The 24,068-nt window shown below is 40.3% G+C and overlaps 1 protein-coding gene across 1 annotated transcript in view; it reads right to left on the bottom strand.

Annotated features, from left to right (window-relative positions):
- Positions 1 to 24,068, bottom strand: part of FIG4 (FIG4 phosphoinositide 5-phosphatase) — a 102,319-nt gene that overhangs the window by 43,810 nt on the left and 34,441 nt on the right. The window contains exons 9-17 of the mRNA XM_045844078.1: positions 22,832 to 22,994; positions 22,333 to 22,430; positions 16,926 to 17,059; positions 15,619 to 15,735; positions 12,918 to 12,963; positions 12,088 to 12,236; positions 10,392 to 10,558; positions 5,318 to 5,453; positions 1,333 to 1,391 (exon numbers count right to left, since the gene is read on the bottom strand). Coding sequence (XP_045700034.1) covers positions 1,333 to 1,391; positions 5,318 to 5,453; positions 10,392 to 10,558; positions 12,088 to 12,236; positions 12,918 to 12,963; positions 15,619 to 15,735; positions 16,926 to 17,059; positions 22,333 to 22,430; positions 22,832 to 22,994 — 1,069 coding nt within the window. The remainder of the gene's footprint in view (positions 1 to 1,332; positions 1,392 to 5,317; positions 5,454 to 10,391; positions 10,559 to 12,087; positions 12,237 to 12,917; positions 12,964 to 15,618; positions 15,736 to 16,925; positions 17,060 to 22,332; positions 22,431 to 22,831; positions 22,995 to 24,068) is intronic.

Here is a 24,068-nt window from a genome sequence, read left to right as displayed (position 1 = left end):
TCAAATCCTGTTCACGGCCAATGTTAGGCTGTTTCAAGTCTGTTCCTATGTTCCAGAACCACCAAAACTTCACAGCAATACAAGTTATGATTTTACCCAGGATTTCAAGGGTAATTATTTATTATTTTCAAATAATTTAAAAATCAATGAATAATATATTAAGAACTAAAAATCATTTTCAATCTTCTTATTTCGTGGCCTTTACCACCCAAAGCTGGGATGGCTAAGCGTGGCCAGGTGGAGTCCTCGGCCAGAGCGCTCCGGCCCGGCAGGAGGGCTCGCTCGGGCTCACTTGGGGCTGGAACATGGGCCCACCCCGACTCAGGAACCTCAATGCCAGCCAGGGTCAACCTCTAGTTAAAACCGGGCAATGATTTAAATTTGGAAACATCATCCTAATGTATTGTGTATCTGAGAGTATTCTTTTAATACAAAAATTTTCCTGCCTTTCTGACAATAAAATTTAATCTAAACTTTCATGACTAAAATGTACTTCTACATACACATTTGTAACCTTTTCCACAGTTTAGATATAGGAAAGTTTTTATATTTTCTTGTGAATGGTCTTCCCTTCTTCCCATTCTCCCCAAATATCTAGAAATATAATCAGTAGTAATTCAAAATGACAATCTGTCCTGGCTGTTGTGGCTCAGTGGACTGAGCACTGGCCTTCAAACCCAAATGTCACCAGTTTGGTTCCCCGTCAGGGCACGTGCCTGGGTCGTGGGCCAAGTCCCCAGTTGGGGGTGTGCAAGAGGCAGCTGATCCAGGTTTCCCTCACACATCAATGCTTCTTTCCCTCTCTCTGAATATAAATAAATAAAGTCTTTAAAAAAATAAAATGACAAACAAATATATCTTCCAACTACTTGGGGGACATACTTAAAAATGTAAGACACAATACAGGACACTGGCCAACTTAGATAAAGGAAGTTTAACACAATCCTTGCCCTTTAAAAAGTTAAGATGCCATGATATCTTAGCTTACCCATTGTAACAGCAACATAGCACTGAGCAGCCATTCATTTCTTTCTAATAAAACATTATATGCAAAGGATTTAGTGCTTTGAGCTCATTTAGGAATAATTCCAAAATACAGGGTCCGGCAGAAGTAAGGTCTGCTTGAGTCCGATTGGTAGGGTAACAACATGGCTGTAATAATGTATAGTTTTAACTTGAACATCTCACCTAAAATATCAGATGGTGTGCTTGAGTGTGATATTGTTATATTAGAGAATTACATGCTTATGATTTTGCAATAGAACAGGGGCGTTATTTGTGCCAGGCCATTGTACATTGATATAAAAACTAAAAGAGAAACAGTATACCTACCTTCATCATAAGGCAGTGGTAAATGTTTTATTACCTCCGGTGTCCACCAGTAAGTATAACTATAAAATTTAAAAAAAAAGACAAGACGGATCAATTGTAAACATCAGTTCTCTACAATTCACTGGATAAAAGTGGTTGTGCGGTCTACAGTAAGATGCTGCCTCATACATCCAAGTTCATTTCTTTTTCTTTTAAAAACATGTTTGTGAAGCTTCTGGCACAGTAAGTCTTCAACATGTTAATTCTTGTCCCAACCCCTTTCTTTTTTCCACTATGTGACAGGTCTATAAAAATGCCATAAACACATCCACGAGCCAAGATGCACTAATGTATTTCCTTTTAGATTAAAAAAAGAAGACTCGCTTATACTTTGCCAGACTCTCTGAGCCACTGTTTACTCTCCCCAGGGACTGTGCCTGCATCACTCTGCCACCCGGTGAGCAGCGGGACCTTGACCCACCTCCACAGCCAGGATCCTCTTTCACATAGTTACCTGAGAGTTAGATTGCTCTGCTCTATGTGCATGGGTCTGTGTGGACAGCTAATTAAAAGAGCTAAGCAAAGTCATGAAGTGAATGGACAGTCCTAAACAACAAGTTCCCTCAGAAACTAGTGTGAGCCCTGTTCATCTCTACAGTTACTGCACAATCACAGAGGCCAGACAGAGTGAGGGAGGGAGTTGCAGTCACTGGATTTCTACTAGCACACTCATCTGCTGGGAGCAGAACATCTGAAAGAATCCTGAACTGCCTTCTCTCCAAAAAATGAATTTAATTCTAAGTCAAATTCTGATGAAATGGGTATTTAGGGACAAAATGCTATATCAAAGTTCATGAGAGATGGGAAAGGGAATGATGTGAAATGGTTTATCAAAATTTTCAGTAGCAGGCTTGTGGAATCATCTAACTAGCTAAATAATTTCAGTTAAGACACACTCTCTCCACACCTGTTATGCTTTTGTGTTTTTTTTAAGAAAATGGATGTGACACCAGCTTCCTTTCATTCCCACGAATAAGCTGCTCCAACACTGCCTGCCTCAGTTATGCAACTCAGTGTAAACAATGGTTTAATTTACACTTACAATATTCCGGCTAATTTTTGCAGTAGGAAATTGTGTCAAAATGCCTTCAATACTTTAAGGCAGCGATTTTCAATTGGTGTGCCACAAGAATTTTTAAAACATGCAAACCTGGCTATAACATCCAACATAATAATAGTCATTCGGTGTGAATGAATCAAAATTATATCTATTTTTTGTCAGATTGGCCAAAACCGTATTTTTGGTGTGCTGCAGATTTTAGTAGTTCATCTGTACCATAAGATGAAAAAGGTTCATAATTGCTGCTTTAAGGTAATATAAAATCTCAGAACATCAACATTTACCTATAGTCAAGAGCATGACCAAAGATAAATATAGGTATTTATATCCATCTTTCATGAAATAAACATAGTCAGTTCCAAATGTTTTATCTGCAAAAAATTCATATAGGCAGCCATTTATTTACATTAAATTTAATGTAAAAACAAGCAGTGCTTCACTGATAGGGAAAGTAAGCTCAAATATTAAGTTGATTACTGCAAAAAACAAATTTGAGAAGCAAAAACTCTAACACTTCCATATGTATATATATTCTTTATTTTTAGATTTGAGAGAAACATCGATTTGTTGTTCCCCTTATTTATGCATTCACTGGTTCTTTTTTTTAATTGTATATTTTTCCATTAAGTCCCTTTATACTCCCCTAACCCCAGCAATCACCACACTGTTGTCCATGTCCATGAGTCCTTTTTCCTTTTTGCTCAGTCCCTCCACCAGCTACCCTCCCCATCCTCAGGTATACTCCTGCGCTCCATCTACACATCTGTCCCCATTTTCCTTGTTAATTCAGTTTATTCACTAGATTCCACATATGAGTGAAGTCATATAGTATTTTTATTTCTCTGACTGGTTTATTTCACTCAGCATAATGTTCTCCAGGTTCATCCATATGGTCACAAAGGGTACAATTTTCTCCTTTTTTTTATGGCCAAGTAGTATTCCAATGTGTAAATGTCCCATAGTTGTTTTATCCACTCATCTACTGATGGACACTTGGGCTACTTCCATATCTTGCCCATTGTAAATAACGCTGCAGTGAACATAGGGATGCTTATGTTCTTTCGAAATAGTGTTTTAGGTTCCTTTGGATATATATTCCCAGAGTGGGATTGCTGGGTCAAAAAGCAGATCCATTTTTAATTTTTTGAGGTATCTCCATACTGCTTTCCACAGTGGCTGTACCCATCTGCAATCCCACCAACAGAGCAAAAGTGTTCCCCTTTCTCTGCCTCTTTGCCAGCATTTGTTGTTTGTTGATTTATTGATAACAGCCATTTCAACAGGTATGAGATGATATCTTATTGTGGTTTTAATGTGCATTTCTCTGATGATTAGCAACATTGAGCATCTTTTCATGTCTATTGGCCATCTGTATGTCCTCTTTGGATGAGTGGCTCTTCAGGTCCTTTGCCCATTTTTTAATTGGGTCATTTGGAGTTTTTTTAGTATTAAGTTTTATAAGTTCTTTATAAATTTTGATTATTAAGTCCTTATTGGGTATATCAGTGAATATGTCCTCCCATTCTGTGGGCTGTCTTTTTTGTTGTTGTTGATTATATCCTTTGCTGTGCAAAAACTTTTTAGTTTGATTTAGTCCCATTTATTTATTTTTTTTCTTTTGTTTTCCTTGCCTTGGGAGATATAGCTGATAAAATACTGCTACAAACAATGTCCGAAATTTTGCTGCTTATGTTTTCTTCTATGATTTTTATGATTTCGGATCTACACTGGTTGATTCTTGCATGTGCCCTGACCAGGAATCAAACCCACAACCTTGGTGTATTGGGACAATGCTCCTATCAATTGAGCTACGGTAGCCAGGGCCACTTCCTTAATATTTTAAAGATTCCTGAAGTGACACAGAATTTGGTAATAGCTGTAACATCGGCATTGCTAATTCACCAGTTGTTCATGGTTTGTTCACAGTTTCACAGACTGTGAATGAATGTGGTAGTGCTTGGGAAGCATTGTTGCACAAAATAAGGGCTACATCACACTGACACTGGGAGAGAGGAGCATTTTGAAAGAAAAGTTGACATTTGAGTGAACGGACCAGGCTCCAACCTCATATATGTGAACACTTTGCCCTTATGGCAAAATTTATATTAGTATGTGACTCCTCAATTAAAAATATGAAAGAATCTTCTCATTAAATCTTCACAATAACTCTGTGTGGTGTGTCCTACCATTTACATTGTGCAGACCAGGAGAGAGGGTAAGTAACCAGTTCAAAGTCACATAACTACAGAGATTCCAACTCAAGTCTACCTGATCCTGAGGCCTACATTACAGGGTGCGCTGTTAAAATGCTTTGGGTAAACAGTTCATTTGTTTTGAGACTATTACTACCAATTTAACTCTCATCAAAATAACCTGCAATGGTGAATGACTTCAGAAAGCCCAAAGTAAGTGGTAGGAGTGATGGGAGCGGTGTCTGCCACTAAAGTCACTGCTGTAATTCCCTGTCTTTACTACTGTCACCAAGAATCGGTTGTGCCTTGTGGAGGAAAGAAAAGTCGTGCAGCAAAGTGATGCTGCTTAGACCTCACACTTGAAAAGCCAGAGACGGACCCCTAGAATGCTTGATAGCTCCACGTTTGTTGGAAGTACTCAGAAATGACGGTTAGTGGGGCTGTGACTTATGCTCACTAATGGAGCTCTGAAATATTTTATCTTATGGAAAATGTACAACACCAATTGTTAACAATGGTTTCCCAAAACTACTCTCAGGACATCAACACTGAATTCCTCAAGGCGAATGTGGAGGAAAACTGACTACTTCAGCCTATGTGTTTATTTTTCAAAAACAAAAACAAAAAGATAAGTACCTCATTTTCAAAATAATATCAAATCTAAGTTTATATAGTAGAGTAAGAAGAAAAATACCTTCTTGTCGGTAGAAGTCTCATGGTGTTTTTATGATGCAAATAAAAATCTGTTGGGAGTTCCCAGAGATGAGGTTTCCCTTCAGTGGGATGGAAAACTCCCAGGAAGAGATTAATGGCATCCTGTCTATCAGCATCTGAAAAGCAAAAATACGTATTTCAGAAATTCCACGGCTGACATATGCAACTCAGACAATGTTTCTCAGGAGGATGAGGAAACAACTGTGATTTCACGGAATATACTATATTTTGCTGTGTGTAATGTGCACCCATGTTTTTTGGCCCAAACTTTCAGGAAAAAAATCTTTCATTTTAATTTTTCAATTCATTTATTTATTTATATTTAGAAACAAAACCAATTATTGTATTACAGGGTATTACTTTGCATATGGATATCATTATTGCTCTCTAGAGTTATACTTTTAATGCATAAGCACAAATAAAAGAATCAAAATCATTTATATAGAGACGGAATTAGTACTACTCATTTATAATGTGCATCCTTATTTTTTCCTCAAAAATCTGGGCAAAAAGTGTGCACTATACATGGCAAAATATGGTACTTTTAAAATGCCTATAAATACTATTATTATATAGTAGTATTTATAAAATTTATAGGTATTTATAAAATACCTATAAATACTATAAAATAATAGTATTTATACTTCAAGAGTCATACACACAAAATCTGAAACAGTCGCCAAGATTTGAACAGAATTCAAAATTTGCTTAGAAATGTTTCTTTTTTATTCCATCTCTCTCATGATATAGAAGACAGTGCACATAAACTGCTTCTGGAATTTTGAATGACTCAATGCCACAGTGCCGTAATACCAAAGTGATTTTATTTTTAGAATAAAATATATTTTCACCATTTGTTAGTTTTCTTGAAACAAATAAATGTCCACTTTATTTCAAAGACAAGTTGAGACATTAGAGATGAATAAAATAACCCAATTACTACCCATATTCTACTGCACGACGTTGAACAAGTTGGTTTTTGCACAGTTTCCACTTTTAATCCTTGAAAAGATATTCTCCATTTCTCTAGCAGAGAGTATGTTCACAACATTTTCTGCCCCCCCCAACCCTCCAGCTGTGGGCCTGGCCCATTAGCTTTTGTGTTTGATAATGAAGGCAGAGTGGGCAGACAGATGACAGCCTCGTTCTAGCCATTCACCTACTCCAAAATCACTGACTGTGTAAATATATATAAACACACACACACACACACACTGTATTTTTCTCTTCCTTTTCTAAAGAAACCTTAGTAAAACTGACAACAAGCACTGCCGTAGTCTCATGAACCCCCGCCTCCCATCCACACTGCCTTTCCCTAGCATCCTTCATTCTTTCCCCCTCATTTCCTTCCTTCCATCCTTGTCTCAGAGCCCTGTGTATTCAAGTTTGGGACAGACATCCACAATATAAATAATAACCTCTTTCTGAGAATGAGTACAGAACTCAAAAGATAGCACAGTAGTAATGACTGCTTTTGAAATAAGATAATATTATGATGAAATCAATTTTCTTCCAACAGCAACTGTAAACATGGATATATCTGAAATTAGCAACATTGTTCTCATTGGGCTATTTGGTCATTTCAGCAAAAACAATACATGAAATAGGATACATCAACTATGTATTTGAGTTATTACTAGTTTCACAGGAAGCATCCCATTAAAATAGCACTTACCTTTCAGGCTAACACTGATACATAAAAGGCATATGTTTATATGCCGAACATATTTGGGGTCTTTTGTCATTTGTGGGGAGAAAATATCAAATATTATATGATACAGACATTATCGTCCCCTTTACACAATATAAAAGTAAATACACTGCCTTCATAGTAATTGTATTCTTTATGCTTCCTGAATAACTTTAATGGCCCTTCTTAATTCATCTACGCAGTTCCTCAAAATATCCTTGTTCTATCTAGAGAAGCTTTCCATTTTTCAGCCATGTTTTCAAAGTTTCTTTCATCCTATAAACCTAATAGTAGCCTCCTTTAATGTAAGCAAATATGACAAAATGTAGAGTGTGAGAAAAAGAACCAAATAAAAGATATTCTTTCAAAGGATCATAATAAAGACCTCTTGCCTGCACTGCTGTTGTTATAACTTAAAATGTATCTATGGAGTCAATGCTCACTCATGAACTTGGACTACCACGCCAGCCCTCACGAACCTGAGGATTTTTTCCTGCCTATGTTTCACAGCAAACAAGACAATCACCTTCAGGAAGAGGGTAGTACTTTGGATATGGACAAGGGCTTAATACAGGTAGGTTCTCTGTAGGACAAAAGGATTACCTATTTTTGTACTCAATCATGTTTTAAAGGAAAAAATAATTTGTATCATTTAACCTCCATTCAAGCAGCTCAACATTAACCAGTTTTATTATGCACTGCATTCATATAGATCAGGCTTGACCATAACAATTCTTTTTATTCAGCCAAAAACTTTATTTTGGAGCTAAAATATCTGTTATTATAATACAGTAATATCAAGGTTTGTGTGTGATAAAAGTAGTTTCTGAAATCAGCAATGGAAAGGAACATTATTCAACTGTGATAATAGATGTTGAAAGGCTGAGCAAGACAGAGACAGGAAAGCCACCACTGGGATTTGGCACCGTCAAGATTGTTGGTGACACTGACAAGCACAGTCTCAGTGGCATGACGGGGCACGTACCCAGTGAAGCAGATGCAGAAAATGGGACATGAAAGAGGAAATAGGCATGCAGACAGCTCTTTTGAGAGGTTTTGCTTATGCAGAGAAATAGGATGGAGAATTAAGGATAGAAGGAAAGGTTAGATGGAATCCCCTACAGTGTGCTTCTGTGCTAACGGAGAAGAGGCAGGAAAGAGGGAGACACGTGATGTACAGGGACCGCAGGAAAAACAACAGGATTCAGAGCACAGTGGGGGGTCGGCCTAAGGTGGGGCAGGGGCACTCTGCCCACTCTAACAGAATACAAGGGAGAGAGTGTGCGCGCAGGTAAGGACAGGCTCTGCCCACACACTCTTCATCTTATCTGGTGATGAGATGAAGGTGGAGGTCACAATGATTCCTTTTCTTAACAAAGTATGAAGCAAGGTCATCAGCTGAAACTGGGGGGCTGTAGGTTTAGAGAGAGAGGACAGGTGTGGAACGGTCATTTTGGGGAGTGGGAGAATGAACATACTAGGAGAATGCAGTATGTCTGTCAGGCTGGTTTGAGCATCCTCTGGAGAACTGCAGTCTCAGTTTAAACAGAGAGTAAGTTACAACTTTTAAAAAACAGTTTTTGCTCAAAATAATGGACTTTGATGTTTAAGTCCTACACCCAGTTCAAGGAGCCATGCATAAAGAAAAATATCTAAATGCTCTTAAGGTCTACAGTGGACTCTGTGGTTTTTGTTATACTGATACAGATTTCCTTTGGTGTGGGTGAGAGCCATGATTTATTTCTGAGCAATGAGATATGGCAAGCGGATGGGACATCATTCCAAAGATTATATTATGTTCTAAGACTGTCTTGCTAGCAGACTCATTCTAGAGACTCTTTCCTTTGCTGGCTGTGAAGAAGCAAGCTGCTATGAGTCCTACAGCACAAGCAACTGCAAGGAATTGAATTCCACCAAGAAATACATGAGTGGAAAGTGCCTCCTTCCCTAGTCAGACCTCCAAACGAGGCCATCCTGATGACATCCTGACTGCAGCTCGGTGTCCACTGTGCAGAGACCCTCAGCTAAGCTGTGCCTGGACTTCTGACCCATAGAAATCATGAGATAACAAATGCATGTTGTTTTAAGCTGCTAAGTTTTTAGTAATTTGTTACATAGCATAGAAAACTAATAGACTTAAACAGCAGTGTAGCAAACTGGCTTTGTAGTTTCTCTGGGCGTGAAAAACGTTGAAAGATGACCCTTTTGTGGATGCTTTCACACCTGCTTCAGAGGTGCTCGTCACTGGGGACTCATGCAGTTCCTTTGGTGTGGGCACATGTACTTTTCGTATCAGTCAGTTTCCTGTGGCTCCTTCCTTAGGAATCCAACGATCACCTCCTGGTTCTTATGGCTAGGGTCCCTCTGACCAGGATGTAGGTCGACCCCATGCCAGCACCCTCCCCCATGAGCCTAATCTGGTCACCAGGAAACCCTCCAGGACCTTTTGGCCCAACCAAATCTGGGAGGACAGGCCCTTTCTAACACGGCAGCCCTCTGTCCAGTCCATCCCTCTGCCCCAGCTTCTCTACAGGGCAGTCTGCAGCCGGCAGCTCCATGGGGTCCCTCCAACTGTAGGCCACTCCATCAATCTGGCCCTGAGTGCTCTTGAAGCCAGCTCTCTCTAGCCTTGAGGTGAAGGAGTGGGGTGGCCCTGCATGGTCACAGTGCACTTCAAAGAATGTCTTTGCAAATCTTCTTCTCTGTATTCTGTAGACTTCTTTCTCCTTGACCTGGTTCAAGAGCCATTGACTCACAGACTCAGTCACTGTACGTGCTTCTGTGACTTCTGTGCATGGGGACTTGCCTCTCAATTGCTCCGCTCTGTGACATCTGCCGTGTTGGAAATTCCATCAGAATGGAGGTAGGAAAAGTGCCATTGTAACAACCTGTTGCTTTCAGTATTCGCAAGTTATCGAATAAGAAAATGACTCAGTGTTAATGTTCCATGCATTTCTAGCTGACATTTTAAAAAATCAGTGATACTTACATTCTTAGACAATTGTCAAGACTATGAATCCCGTTTAAAAATAATGATTCAATACCCTCAAACATTTTTATCTATATATATCACAAACAGAAATACAGAGATAGAAGCCAAGGAATCAAAGTATTTTGCATTATGTAAAAGTTCCAATTGGGGGTGGCAAAATGCAAACAGGCCTTATTTAAAATACAAAGTGTACTCATGCATTTATTGAACAAATGTTTGTTGAGCACTTTCTAAGGGACAGATTCTGTTTTATTTAAACTTCTTAAACATTTAATTTTGAATTTTACTAGCCAAGTAGCTAAAAAAAGTATATGTATAAGAAGGAAAATGCACACTGGGATGTCTTAGAAACGCCTAATACTCCGGAATTACCTGAAAAAGCATTGCTGTAGTATCTAGACAGGGTCTGCATGATATCTTTTGAGTGCTGGGTCCACGGTGCTATCTTTCTGTAAGTTTTTACGCGATGAACAAGTTGAGAACCCCCATACTGAAGGGACAGGGTGTCCCCATGATCTTCATAGAGTTCCTCAAATAACCTAAGCAAAAAAACAATCCAAATATTAAAGAATTTTAGAAAAAGTATTACATGTTATTCACTTGGCCACAGACTCAAAACAAGTTTTTCACTTTATAAATTCTCTGAGCCATTCCTTTTGAGTAGATTCTTCAACATCTTAAAGATAAGTACAAATGCAAAATATTTTATATTTTACAGTAACAGTCTAATGAGCAACAAAGTCACAGAAAAAACTAAAGAGATAGCAGGGGCACTAAAAACATAACCCACCCAAGTCAGACCAAGTTGGTTCTAAACTTATCAGAAGACATCTAACTAACCCTGACTGGTGTGACCCAGTTGGCTGGGCTCCTGCAAAGCAAACGGTCGCTGATTCAATTCCCAGTCAAGGCACTTGCCTGGGTTGTGGGAGGCAACCAATCGATGTTTCTCACATCCGTGTTTCTTTTTTCTTTTAAAAGATTTTATTTATTTTTAGAGAGAGGGGAAGGGAAGGAGAAAGAGAGGGAGAGAAACATCAATGTGTGGTTGCCTCTCACATACCCCCTCCTGGGGACCAAACCTGCAACCCAGGCATGTGCCCTGACTGGGAATCGAACCGGCAACACTTTGGTTTGCAGGCCAGTACTCAATCCACTGAGCTATACCAGCCAGGGTCAATGTTTCTGTCTCCCTCTCTTTTTCCCTCCCTTCCTCTCTTTAAAAATAAATAAATAAAATCTAAAAAAAAAAATGCCTAACTGTCTGCAGCCTGCTTGATCACTTTATCTTCCATGGCAGAATTTTACTTTCTCTCCGAATCGCCTTGAGAAAAGAAGGACAAGCTCTGATCAGAGACAGATAAACCATATTCTTTCCTGGAAATATACGTTTGAAACTTGTGTTCCTTCAAGTGCCTGTTAAAGACTTTCAGTGCTGTGATATCTGTGGATGTGGCTACTTGTAAGCTGATCACTTCTCTTGACAACCTTTCTGACCATCTCAGATGACAAGTAAGAGCTATCTTTCTGTAAGTTTTTATGTGATGAACAAGTTGAGAACCCCCATACTGAAGGGACAGGGTGTCCCCATGATCTTCATAGAGTTCCTCAAATAACCTAAGCAAAAAAAACAATCACTGTATTTTCAAGAAACTGTACTTCATACAATGCCATGGATCCAATGGACAGGGGAGAAACCAATCTTAATGAAGAATCAATCTTTTATATGTCTTCTATTTTTAATTCAAAATGTATGAAGGCACATTATTATTTTTTCATAATGTAGCCTGGACTTGTTTTTTTTTAAAAAAAAAACACTATTTTAGATTTATTTAAAGCACTTTGGAGTTTTCTAAAGAACACAGTGTTTATTGATAATTAATACAAAAATCCATAGCAACAATATACAAGTGTTTAACAGAAATATTTATTACAGAATTAATTTGCATAATTAGCAACATAATTTTTGAGAAGCTGAAAGTACAAACGAGTTCATAAAAGTCCTTATTATTAATCAGGTTTGCTTTCTGTCATTACCAACATTCAAAAGGCAGAAAATAAGGCTTACCTGACTGCATCTGTATCAAACTGCAGATTAGGCTTGTCAATCAACCCCAAGGAGTACAGCTGGTAAGCCAGAGCACATTTTCCCACCATAAACTGCGCTGTGTTGGTGCGATCTAAACAGTCCACACAGTTGGTTCGGAGAACACCAGTCTAAAGAGAGACACCTTAAGACTTTTAACCATTATTCAGTCACCAAAACAACTTCTATCCTGCTTAGATTTCCTTTCCTTAAGAAGTGGAAGAAAAGCTACAGGTAGGTATTGTTCTTGAACAAATAATGATGAACACTTCTTAGATCGTGAAAGGTCACAGCTGTGCCTCACTTACTGCTGCAACAGCATCATTACATCTTCTAGTTTGTATTTGAACTTTCTTCTTTAGTTTAACAAGATAAAACACATAACACTTTTCACATATACCAATTACTAAAGTATGTGCTTTTTCCCCTGATGTGCCTCCTTTACTGTACAAACCAAATATTCAGGAGTTGAGGTCGTCTCATTCTTAAAGCATAATTAGTACATACAGTGATCACACCTGGCTCATTTTCCAAAGTCATTCTAACTCATTCTTTCCACATTTTTGTTTCTCTTTATGTTTCTATTTCCAATAATGAAATGTATCATATATTTTAAAAATCTGTGGATCATTTTTACTTTAGCTGCACATCCTTTAGGATTTAAACTCCAGCAGTAAGGCTTTTAAAAATTACTCCCAAATGATTAATAATTCTGCATTAAACAAGAAGTATAACTCTCAATGATTGCATTCAGAAAACATCATCTGTGCATTCTATTCACTATTAATAAAATAATATAATGTCATCTATACCTGCAGGCGACCAGTGGCAATCACACATCCTCCTAGTTCATTCCACCTGTTTAAAAATACATGCTTTTAAAAAAATGTTTTGATAATATAATCTGTATTCATTTTTGCTACTAGATCTCTATTAAGAATCAAATGAACAGAGCTACATGCACCAATATAATCAGCTGATTCTGCTTACTTTCGTCCTTTTGGGCAGGTTAATCTGCAAACAACGGGGACAGAGGGCTATCGATGCTCTCCCCAGAGAGAGCCCAGGAAAGGGGTGTCTGACCTTGTCCCAGGGCCCCACACTCTGATGTTCTGTCTCCCATGTTCAGCTGGAACTTCTCTTGCTTTAATTTAAGCTGAATTTTTGCTTGGTTTCTACAGAGATAAGTATTAATTACAGAATATCTTTCTATTAAAATTGTCCAAGCCTTATCTTTCTCTCCTCAGTATTGGGATTCTGTACCCCCTAGGCTTTTCTCATTCCCTTGGCTGTTTTTGCAGGCTTCTTTACTATTTTTCTTCCTTACTTATGTTCTTCTACACATGCTGATGACTGCATGGGGACATGTTCTAAGCACTCTATAATGATATTAATATTGTTTTTATTATTTGAAAGAAGATGCAGTGCAGAAAAGAGTTATCAGGCCTGCCTGCTATCCCCCAAAAGACCGGCTTACAAGGCTGCCCGCTGGCCAGCATCTGAGCACTTGGGATCTCACCATCCCAGAACAGACGAGTGGCTCACCGGGTCTAAACTGTTTGTAGAAACAATGTGGTTTTGCTGAATATCCTCTTTCCTTCTGGGAGTCTGGAATTTTGGTACATGCCAAGCAGACTCCCTAAGGGACCAGCCTCCAATTAAAAAAATAAAATGAAACCCTGGCACTGGGTGTCCAATAATCTGTCCTAGCTGGCAACATCTCACACATGCTGTCACAACAAGTAGCTGGGAGAATTGCGTGTGTTCTGTGTGACTCCACTAGGAGAGGATTCTGGGCGCTGCGTCTGACTTCCTCTAGGCTTTGCCCAGGTGCATTTTTACTTTGCTGATTTTGTTCTGTATCCTCTGACTATAAAAAATCACAGCCATGAGTATAATATGCTGTGTCCTCTGAGTTCTCCCGGTGATCACTGTGTCTAGTAGTGGCTTTAGAAACTCCCCGTGACAGGTGCCATAAAATTCAAACTACAAAGAAGGATCACCTCTAAAGACATACACACCATTAGTCAGTTGTTTTTCTTCATTTTTTACCATTATAATTAACTTTGTTAACTGAAAATAAAGTGTTCAAAATTTATAATATTGGTGTCTTAAAAAGTAAATAAAACATGGATCCTTGATCTGAAGAAGTTCACAAAATATTTCTGTATACAATGGTAATGCAGAAAGATTTGTGAGCAAATAACTAACTGTAGTATGACAATAAATATTATTTTTATTAAAATGTTAGTATTTGGTCTATAAGAGAAAAGTTTTCTTGCTCCTATTTAATACTGAAAAATAGAATTAATTGCAGAAAATTTTACTTTACAGAAATATTTTATGTAATGTTTATTCCATGAAGCAAGATATAAAAATTCCATGGCTTCCATCCCACAGTATACAAGGTCTGTCAGAAGGTATCCAGCCAAGTAATATGAAAAACAGTGACATTTATTGAAGAAGATACAAGATACAAGAAACATTGTACATAGGACAATGACACCTCAGTCCTCTTCAAAGTAGACACCTTGGGACCTCACACAGTTCTCCCAGTCACCATCAGCTGACTTATTTTTTTGAATCTCACTGACATTCTGAAATCTCTTCCCTTTCAAAGGTCATTTTAGTTTGGAGAAAAGCCCTAAGTCACAGGGCACCAAATCTGGGCTATAGTGGGACTCAGTCACCAGGGTGATTTGATGTTTCACCAAAAACTCTGCACGAGATGTAATGCATAGGTGGGCACACTGTCATGATGAAGCTGCCAATCCCCAGTTGCCCATAACTGCGGCCTTCTAAAGTCATCCAAACAGTTTCCATGGAGGAATGTTCAAGCTTATTGCAAAATCTGACACAGACTCATTGCTCTACTCAGTCATTGTGAATGCAATGGCCGCACAGTACACATACTCACTCAACAGTGTCTACCGCCCCCAGTGACAAGTACAGTGAAGTCGTCATTATTCACACATTTACATTCCAGTCCTCTCTTTTGGGCTGTGAAGTTATACTGATGTTGTGCAAATTGTTCTCATTATATTAACAATGGCTGGACCTTTTCCAGACAGACCTTATATAACCACTTGAGGAAATCTGATGCCCACAGTGAATGTTCATTAAGTGCAGCTTGTCTCCCCAAAGGAATAAATCCATCCGTCTTCCAAGTGAAGATGAGTGTTCTGCTCATATTTAGAATAACTTTATCCATAGACCAAAATTCTTTAAGTTTTAAACATCATATATACTTTCTTTTCTTTTTTTAGTCTAACCCCTTATTTTATATTTTTTAATTTTTTTATTTTAATTGCCGTTCAAGTAGTTTTCTGTCTTTTACTCCCATCCCAGCCCACCCCCCCACCCCCCGCAGCCCTCCCTACCTCCCTCCTGTTTCCACCCCGCCTTGTTTTTGTCCACATGTCCTTTGTACTTGTTCCTGCAAACCCTTCCCCTTTTCCCCTGAAATTCCCTCCCCTCTCCCCTCTGGTCACTGTCAGCCTCATACATACATACTTTTCATCTGGCCGCAAAATGCTACAGTAAGAATCGGGACGGTTTACAAAGAAACCTGTTTTCTTCACCACACTTTCTGCAATCACATTCAGTCGATCAAGAACGTTACACAGTTTGCTGAGGAGGGGAAGAGGAATGAGAAAAGTGAGAACCCAAGTTTTAATACTTATTTATCCCTATATCTAAAGCAAATAAAGTCTATAGAAATTATATTCAGGGATTTAATTTTAGAAACCTCTGGTGTGTACTCCATAGGGACACAGTAGCAATTTCTAGAATATAATTTATACTCAGTAAGTAACAAGATTTGGTGCAAAGAGACATTAAGGGCCTATAATTTAATATCAACTATTGGCAGGCCTTATTCTTGGCACATTACGTGCCTGCAAGAGCTTTTCCCAAAGCCTTTCACCCCTCAAGAGTCAAGTCAAGTCGATACGCATTCGTAAAATGACTGTGAAGAGAGCACAATGCGTAGTACAGGTGGCAGGTGAAGAAAACACTGTGTGTGTGTGTGTGTGTGTGTGTGTGTGTGTGTGTCTTATTACATAAAATGATTTTGAAAAAGGTATAATGAGTTTAGTGCAAAACAATACAGTAACATTTTTAAAAAGACCTCAAAATAAATCTACTGTTTGCATGATGCCTAGTACATGAGTAAAAAGACAATGCAACGTGAATGAAAGAAAGTTCCTTGGAGATTTCTGAATCAGATCGTGACAAGTAAAAGGGGGGGCGGGGGGGGGAAGCACGCTTGGGAGAAGTGGAGGAAAGGAGAGGGTGAAGACCAGGGGACAAAAAATGGACTCGGCTGCCACACTAGGGACTGAACATGAAGTCCAGTTTTTCAGGAAAAGGACAGATCTGGGGATAAAAAGTTACTGCATTTTGGAACAAGCCAGGCAATGGGGCTTTAACATTACATCTAGGAAGCTGGATTTACCGAAAACACTCGGGAGTTACTGCAGGTTCATCCACAAGGGAGATCACCTGAAAGAGGTATGAGAGAAGGTGACCAAACAGGTGGGGAGAACAGAATAGAAAAAAGTGGAATGAAGGCCTTTAAGGAAAAGGAGTAGAGTAGAGATGTTCTGAAATGACTGACTACTTCAAAGAGAACTTGCAAGTGGCATAAAAAGTGGGCAAAAAAAGAGTTGGTCTATTAATTTAAGCACTCAACAGCCCCTCGGCAGGTTCATGAAAGAAATTAGAAGAGTAACTTACTTTACCATAGAGATCAGCTTCCTGCTATTTTACATCACAACAACAGGAACACATCACAACCAGACATATTAATACATACTCACCTTTTCGTGTACTTGGCCATGTCCCACGGAATGTAAATGATAGTGTGCTCAGGGGGCAGAAACTGGTTGAGGTACGTCACCGCAGCTACAAGTTCTTCACTCAGAATTCTCTCATGCTTTCTTTTCTCTCGTTCCTTTATCAAAAATCAAACATTTTCAGTGTTCTAATTACTTTAAATCAGAGGAACAGACTTTTAACGTTTTTACTTTTCAGCCAAGATAAGACAAAAAGTCCATCTTAAATGTACTGAAATGAAACCTACGTATGAAAATTAAAGTAATATAAATGCAAAGAAATAAACACTTCATTGAATTTAAGTCAACAGATAATGAGCTGTAAAGACTCCAGGAAACCAGATTTCTTCCTAGTAACATCCTGCAGCCCCAAGAAGCCCAGCTCACCCTCCACAGCCTCGGCCTACACCCTCCACACCCAACTTTTGCAGGAGAGAGTCCCCGAGGACCAGAAGAAGGAACTCCGGAACTCCAGCCATCTAAGGACCACACGAATCGACTGGGTCTGGATGGATGACCCCCACATTGGCATTCAGAGACAGCTTTCACAGCCTATACATGTTTTTAAATTTGACTCACAAAAATACCTGGTGAGGCAGCCAAGGCAGGTATGATTTTCCTTTTTACACTGCTTTTAGATGAACTGAAGCTACAAGGCGTTCATGACACTAACAGTTACTTCTGCCTCCTGCCCAAGTTACCTCCTCAGATATTTCACTGCCGCCCACCCAGGAGGGGCTAGTGCACTGCTGTGCAGCTCTGTGGTTGGAGAGCTGGCTCCACCCCTTACTAGCCACGCGGCCTAGGGCAAGGTTCTCAGCTTTCCCAGGCCTCCACTTCTTCATCTATAAAATGGGGTAACCAGCACATCTCCATGCCAGCATTCACGTGAGGTTTGAATGAGATAAAACATGATAATGGACATCTGGAACATGGTCAGTATGAATCAAACTGAACTATTTGTATTGTTCTCCGGACAGGTCTTCACTTAGAAACAAACAGACAGACAAGAACAGTTAATTCGGCAGCAGTGACGCTGATGGGGCCACCGAGGCACTGCCACGGGCACCGAAACAAGCCTTCGCTGCCCTCCCTCATGGCGATTACTTCTCAGCCACATGAACCGAGTTAGATAACCGCTGTGGAGACAGAAAAGGGCATCCCTTTCGTATAATGAAATAAATCAAATGAGGAAATAGTTGATTAAAAACAATGTTATATCAGTTTAGGCTAAACATAGATTTAGCTTATTTTTACATCTGAGAAAATTAAATTATATATCTGGAATTTTCTTAAGAGCATTTTAAATCAGCTAGGTAAACCAAAACTTTTTATAATTCTTGTCTCAAATCTGACATTTTAGCCCTGACCCATGTGGTTGGACGTCGTCCCACAACGCGAAAGTTCGCCAGTTTGACTCCCTGTCGGGGCGCACGCCTAGGCTGTGGGCTTGGCCTAGGCTGTGGGCTTGGCCTCTGGAGGGGGCGTGTCCAAGAGGCAACCCATCGATGTTTCTCTCCATCTGTGTCTCCCTCCATTCCCCGCTCTCTCTAAAAAAAATTGAAAAATCTGACATTTTATGAAATGGAGAGAAAAGATTATTTAATCAAACCTTTGATCATCTCTAAACAAAGAATCTGCTTTATGCATTGTCTGTCCACCGGGAATTAATGTTAATGGACTGGTCAGTCAACCTTCTTAGGGTCCCAGACCTCTGTAATGACCAAAGGAAAACTTCACATATGCTAGTGGTTCTGTGTACCATTTCAAAGGGTTCAGAGACCCCCTCTAATGGCCATCCATGGCCCCAGGTTAGAAATCTCTGATGTACAGTTATGCTTCATCCAGGTGGACTTTCTCTGACCACCAGTAGCAGCACTGAAGGATAGGAACAGATGGAAGATGTCTGTCAACCCGTGCCTCAGACTTCCGCACCCATGGTGTGGGGGTTGGGGGCGGAGAGTTCACGACACAGGGTTAAAGAGGAAAGAAGCCAAGAAAAGTATTTCACTTCAGTAACTTGATGTGGAGGCGGATAAAGAGCGAATATCCCTGAGTACCATTCCACACACACACACTCCTTGACTCCTCCACCACAGTTAATAAGGATGTCTTCCAAGGGAACTGAATAAACATCCTCTTTTATCCTATGAATAAAATAACCAATGACAAAACAACAAAAATTTTCTTTCTGTTCCACGTACAGCCACTCAAGCTCCACTCTATTTTTAGTTAACCTCTAGTTATTGCCAGGATTTTTATGACAACAGAACAATAGACTGGCCTTTAAATATTTTTTAAAATGTACTTTTGAGAAATCTGGGAAAAAAAACTTTACAAAATCACATATATCAGATATTGAATCTCTATACTTAATGGAGAATTATTTTAAATGTCACAGACTGAATCTCCATTGAACTATAGCTATCAGGACTCCGTAAACCATGAAGAATATCTACAATTTAGGTCAATGTTCATATTCTAATAATACCTTACCTATACATTTACTAGAAAAGTGTTTACAACACTCTTTGTTACTAGAGCTGTCCTGTTTTAATTTTTAAATAATGTATATTACAGCTACTGTTCAATAACACTAGGCTGAGATTATAGTTTATTCAGCTACTGCCTTAGATTATTCTGAATGGACAGGGAGAGAGAGGTGAAAATGAAATTTCTGAATTAATGTGAACAAAAGTCTAGAAAATGATGTCTTTAATATCTGAACAATTTATTTTACAAAGTCAGTCCCTGGTAGGATGCAATAATTACATACACCAAAGAGCAGCAGGGGAAGAAATGAAGCTGACTGCCTCACTGCCCAAGGCCTCCCCTCCTCCCCTGCTTCCTCCCCGTGGCCTGGCCACCTCCAGGCCATCTTCCTCCAAACCCCTGGTTTAACACACACACACACACACACACACACACACACCCCCGCACCCTTACTACTCTCTGTGATCCCGATAACACAATTCTTCCCTCCGAGGTCCGGGTTTCTCCCCTTCCTCTTTCCTAAGTACGTGATGCTGCTGGTCATCCCTTTTCTCTCCTGTGCTTTGTGCCTCTCCTCAGGGACCCCAAATGGGTCCTTCCCATGGTCATTTAAACACATCATCACGGTCTCACTCTGTCTCTCTTTCACCCTCACCTCTGAGGACATTTTTTCATTGCTCCTGGAGGGAGAGGAAGGGCGAGAGGAAAGGAAAGAGAGAAACACCAACGGGCTGCCTCCATACATGCCCGGGGCAGGGATTGAACCTACGACCTTTCGGCCACAGGATGACACTCCACGCAGCTGAGCCACACCAGCCAGGGCCTGATCTCTTTTCAAAAAGGGATAAAAACACCCACTCCTCTTCATGTTTCACCAGGTACTCACCGCCACAATGCCCACTTTCGCCCCACACCTCAGCTGCTTCAGTCGGCACCCTCGGTGTTGCTAACACCAGTGAGTATTTCTTCCCTTTCCATCTTACTTGACCCACCCACATTTCCCACCTACTTCCATCGTGAAACACGTTTTCTCTTGATTTTCGTAATGCAGAACACATTTGGTTTCCCTCCTACTTCTGTCCGGGTTTCCTCTGCCTCCTTTCGGACCCAGACCACTCTCGCTGGACAGTAAGAGCAGAGGTCCTCAAGGCTGGACTGAAGGCTCTTTCCTCTTCTCCCTCTGTAACCTCCGTAGGGGCATCCCACCCTCGCCCCCACCTTTAACAGTCACATCTCGGCCCAGCCCTCTCCTCTGAGCTTCCAGCTCACAAACTGACCACCTATGTGCCATCTCCTTTTAGAGGACACAGACACACATAAACCTCAGCATGTCTAAACCACGCTCAGCATCCTCCCCTGCAGACTGGGTGTTTCCTGTGTCAGTGAACGGATGGCATGACCATCCATCCACCTGACTACACCAAGATCCTAAGAGCCAAGCCTGACATCTCCCTCTCCCTCATCGTAAGTCCTGCCCTTCGCCGAGTCTACCTCCTTCATCCACTTCTCCGCCTTTCTACCACACCACTGTGGGACCAGCCAGAGTCACCCCTTTACTAGATAATTATAATAGCCTCCTACATAGTCCTCCGGCATTGGCTTTAATGTTATACTGATCCATTTGTTCTCTACGTAAAAGTCAGGACGATGTTTTCAAAACATAAATCTAAGCATGATCCTCTCATGATCCTCCCATGCACCCTTGGACGGTTTCCCATTACTCTCCGGATCCAGACCAGACTCCCCTCACTTCAGCCTCGTCTCACAGCAGGCTCTCCTGCCCTCACTCTCTGGGCTGCAGCCACACAGGCCTTTCCTTCCTCCAACACACCACATCCCCTCCCGTTTCAGGGCCTTGGTGCCGACTCTTCTGGGGCGAATACTACTCTCCAGCTTTTTGGACTAGTTAGTGCCTCTTCCTTTGGTGGCACTGACTTACCACTTCCCCAGGGGACACTGTAGGCTCTCACGGCCCCACTCACCCTGCATTACTTCACAGTCTCCTCCTTTAGACCGTTAGCTCCGTGAGGGCATGGACCGTTTCTGTGATTGTGTTGGCACAAAGAAAACTTTCAAAAATACTTGTTAATCAACAGACTAAATGAACACAGGATTTTTGGGGTTTTGATGGAATTGAGTTAAATTTATTAACCAACTTCTCAGAATAACCTCAGACACTACTAGGCTGTCAGCCGCTCCCAAAACAACACAGCCCTCGTTTTCCACCTCTCTAGGCTGCAGACTGAGATTCTTTCAACTCACTTGGCTGCCATGAATAGAAACAATGTATTGTCTCCCTGTCCTCCATCCTAGGTCTCTGACCTGTGAGCCTGCTGACACACGAGATGCGGTGCCCAGACAGTGAACTCTGACAGAGAAGCACAGAACTACGAGGCCATGACACCCCTTTGTCCACCTGACTCATGAGCCACAACAGCCCTCCACCTTCTGAATCTAGCCCTTAGGTCCTCTGACTCTGACTATGCGTTAACTTGCCCAGGAGAGCTTCTGAATTGTCAAGGGAACTGGCTGCATCAAGGCCTGGCTGTGGCTGTTTGGTCTCCATGCTTCCTTCTCCAAGACGTCCTGGAAACTACAGCAGAATTTCACCCATATCTAGGTCACCCAAGGGATTCAGGAGACTGACACACTGCATCACACTTCTCCCCTGCAAACTCATGGCCGATTCTCCTAGGTACGCAGGGAAGAGGCCACATGCTATCTGAAGTCGAAGGACAGCGCTCGGACGGCTCAGCCACAGTGGGCCATCAGAGCAGGCTACGCTGGCAAGTCTCTCCTCCGGGGAAAGGTACAGCAAGCTTGCTAAACCCCTCTGTGCCGAGGAAGAGGTTGTCTGGTGTGACTGATTGTCATAAGCAGAAAGGTGAGCACATCATACCTTCACCAAATTCAAGATGATGATGGGGGAGCCAAACCTCTGGAGCATCTGGTCGAAGTGAAGGGCCGCCACATGTGCAAACGGGTCTGCCTGATCCACTGAGGAGGAAAAAATGATGAATACACACCAGACTGGAAACTATAAAGCAAGAATAAAAGTATAGGGCTTTGTTTTGTTACTTCATGTTTACAGAAATGCAATTCAACTGATCCAGTAGTCTCATTTCCCAATTTCCTCTTGAGCTTATCAAGACACTAATTTGTCATGTGTTTTTTGAATTTGAACATTTTTACATTTCTGAAGTAAAATATAAATAATATACTAGCAGCCAAAATTAAAGAAAACTATAAAGTCATTGCAAAAAAAATGATAAAATTATCCTCTTTCCAGTACTAAAAGTTTGTCTAAACATAAGCATTCGTGAGATTTCTGTGACACAGTCAATTATCTCTAACTGTGGATAAAGAAGAAGTGCTATTAAAAAGGCCATTCCACGTACATGTAATAGGTGGTTTAGGCATCATAGTCGAAATGTCCTGAGACCAGTATAAAGGAACTGATCCTCTAACTTGTACGTAAGAGGAATAACTTCCCGCAGTAAAAGACATCACAGAAGCATCGCAGAGTATCTGTTCAGTTTCCACTTCATTGGCAACATCACCCTGAAAGAAAGGTACATTTAAAGATATTTTATGTTCTTAGAATGAAATGAAACTAAAACACAAGAATGTTTTAATGAAAAAAAATTGCAAGTATACAATTACATTATAATTCCTATTCTTAGAAAGTTTTGAAAGAGGTAAATGTTGATCAATATTGTGTACATTAGAAAAGGAAAATCAATGAAAATGCAATCAAGGAAGGCAATTAAAAATAGCAGCGAATAGACTAGGAAAAATTCAAGGAAATAGCCAATAACACAAATCGTAGAGAACATCGTGAGTGATACAAATGGCAGGAAGGGAGAGGATAGAAAAAAAATTGCATGGAATTATATGGGAGGTTAGGAAGACCAGCGGAATACAAAAATTCAACTCTGAAGATCGAGGACAAATGAAAGGAAAAGAGTGAGATTCACATAATGTCTGATGTGAATAATAAGAAAAAAAGGGGGGTCTTGAGGTGGCTTTATCTATAAAAGCATGTAAGGATATGACAAAAATAATTTTAGAGGCATTAATAACAGGTCTGTTGGGTTACCCTTTGAATATTTAAAACTAAATAATATAGCTATAAAATGCTGATTCTTTTAAAGCACCAGTTACAACTATTTTCACTGTTGATATAATTTTAAGAACAATGTTGCTATTTTAAGCCAGGATCAAAACCCAATATCTCAGTGGGTCCACTCAGTCACATATCTGCTTAAGACTCACACTGTCAATTGCAAATAGGGACTGAGCACTCCATGGGGATTCCATGGCCAATGGCATGATAGATAAATTTTTGTTGTTATTCTGGTGGTGAACAGAATGAGGAGCCTGCCTTGAGCCAAACTAAAGCAGAGGGAAGAGGATGAAGAGCCTACCTTGTCCTGCTGTCCTTACTCTTCTTCTCAAGGGTGCATTTCCAACACACGCTCCCCTCCATTTATTCCTTGGCTGGAGGTGCTTTGCTATTTCAGTCTCTACACTAAATGTGTTCTGCGTTTTTTCATATATTACAGAAATGGCTCATCCTCCAAAACATTAGAGATTTCATAACTCCCCAAGGCACTGCAGAACTTGCTCTAAGAT

The sequence above is a fragment of the Phyllostomus hastatus genome, unplaced genomic scaffold, assembly GCF_019186645.2.
Source record: "Phyllostomus hastatus isolate PE091 unplaced genomic scaffold, TTU_PhHast_1.1 phas_contig_40, whole genome shotgun sequence".
NCBI classification, from domain to species: Eukaryota; Metazoa; Chordata; class Mammalia; order Chiroptera; family Phyllostomidae; genus Phyllostomus; species Phyllostomus hastatus.
Note: the sequence above shows the minus strand (reverse complement) of the source record. Positions and strands in the feature narration are given on the sequence as shown.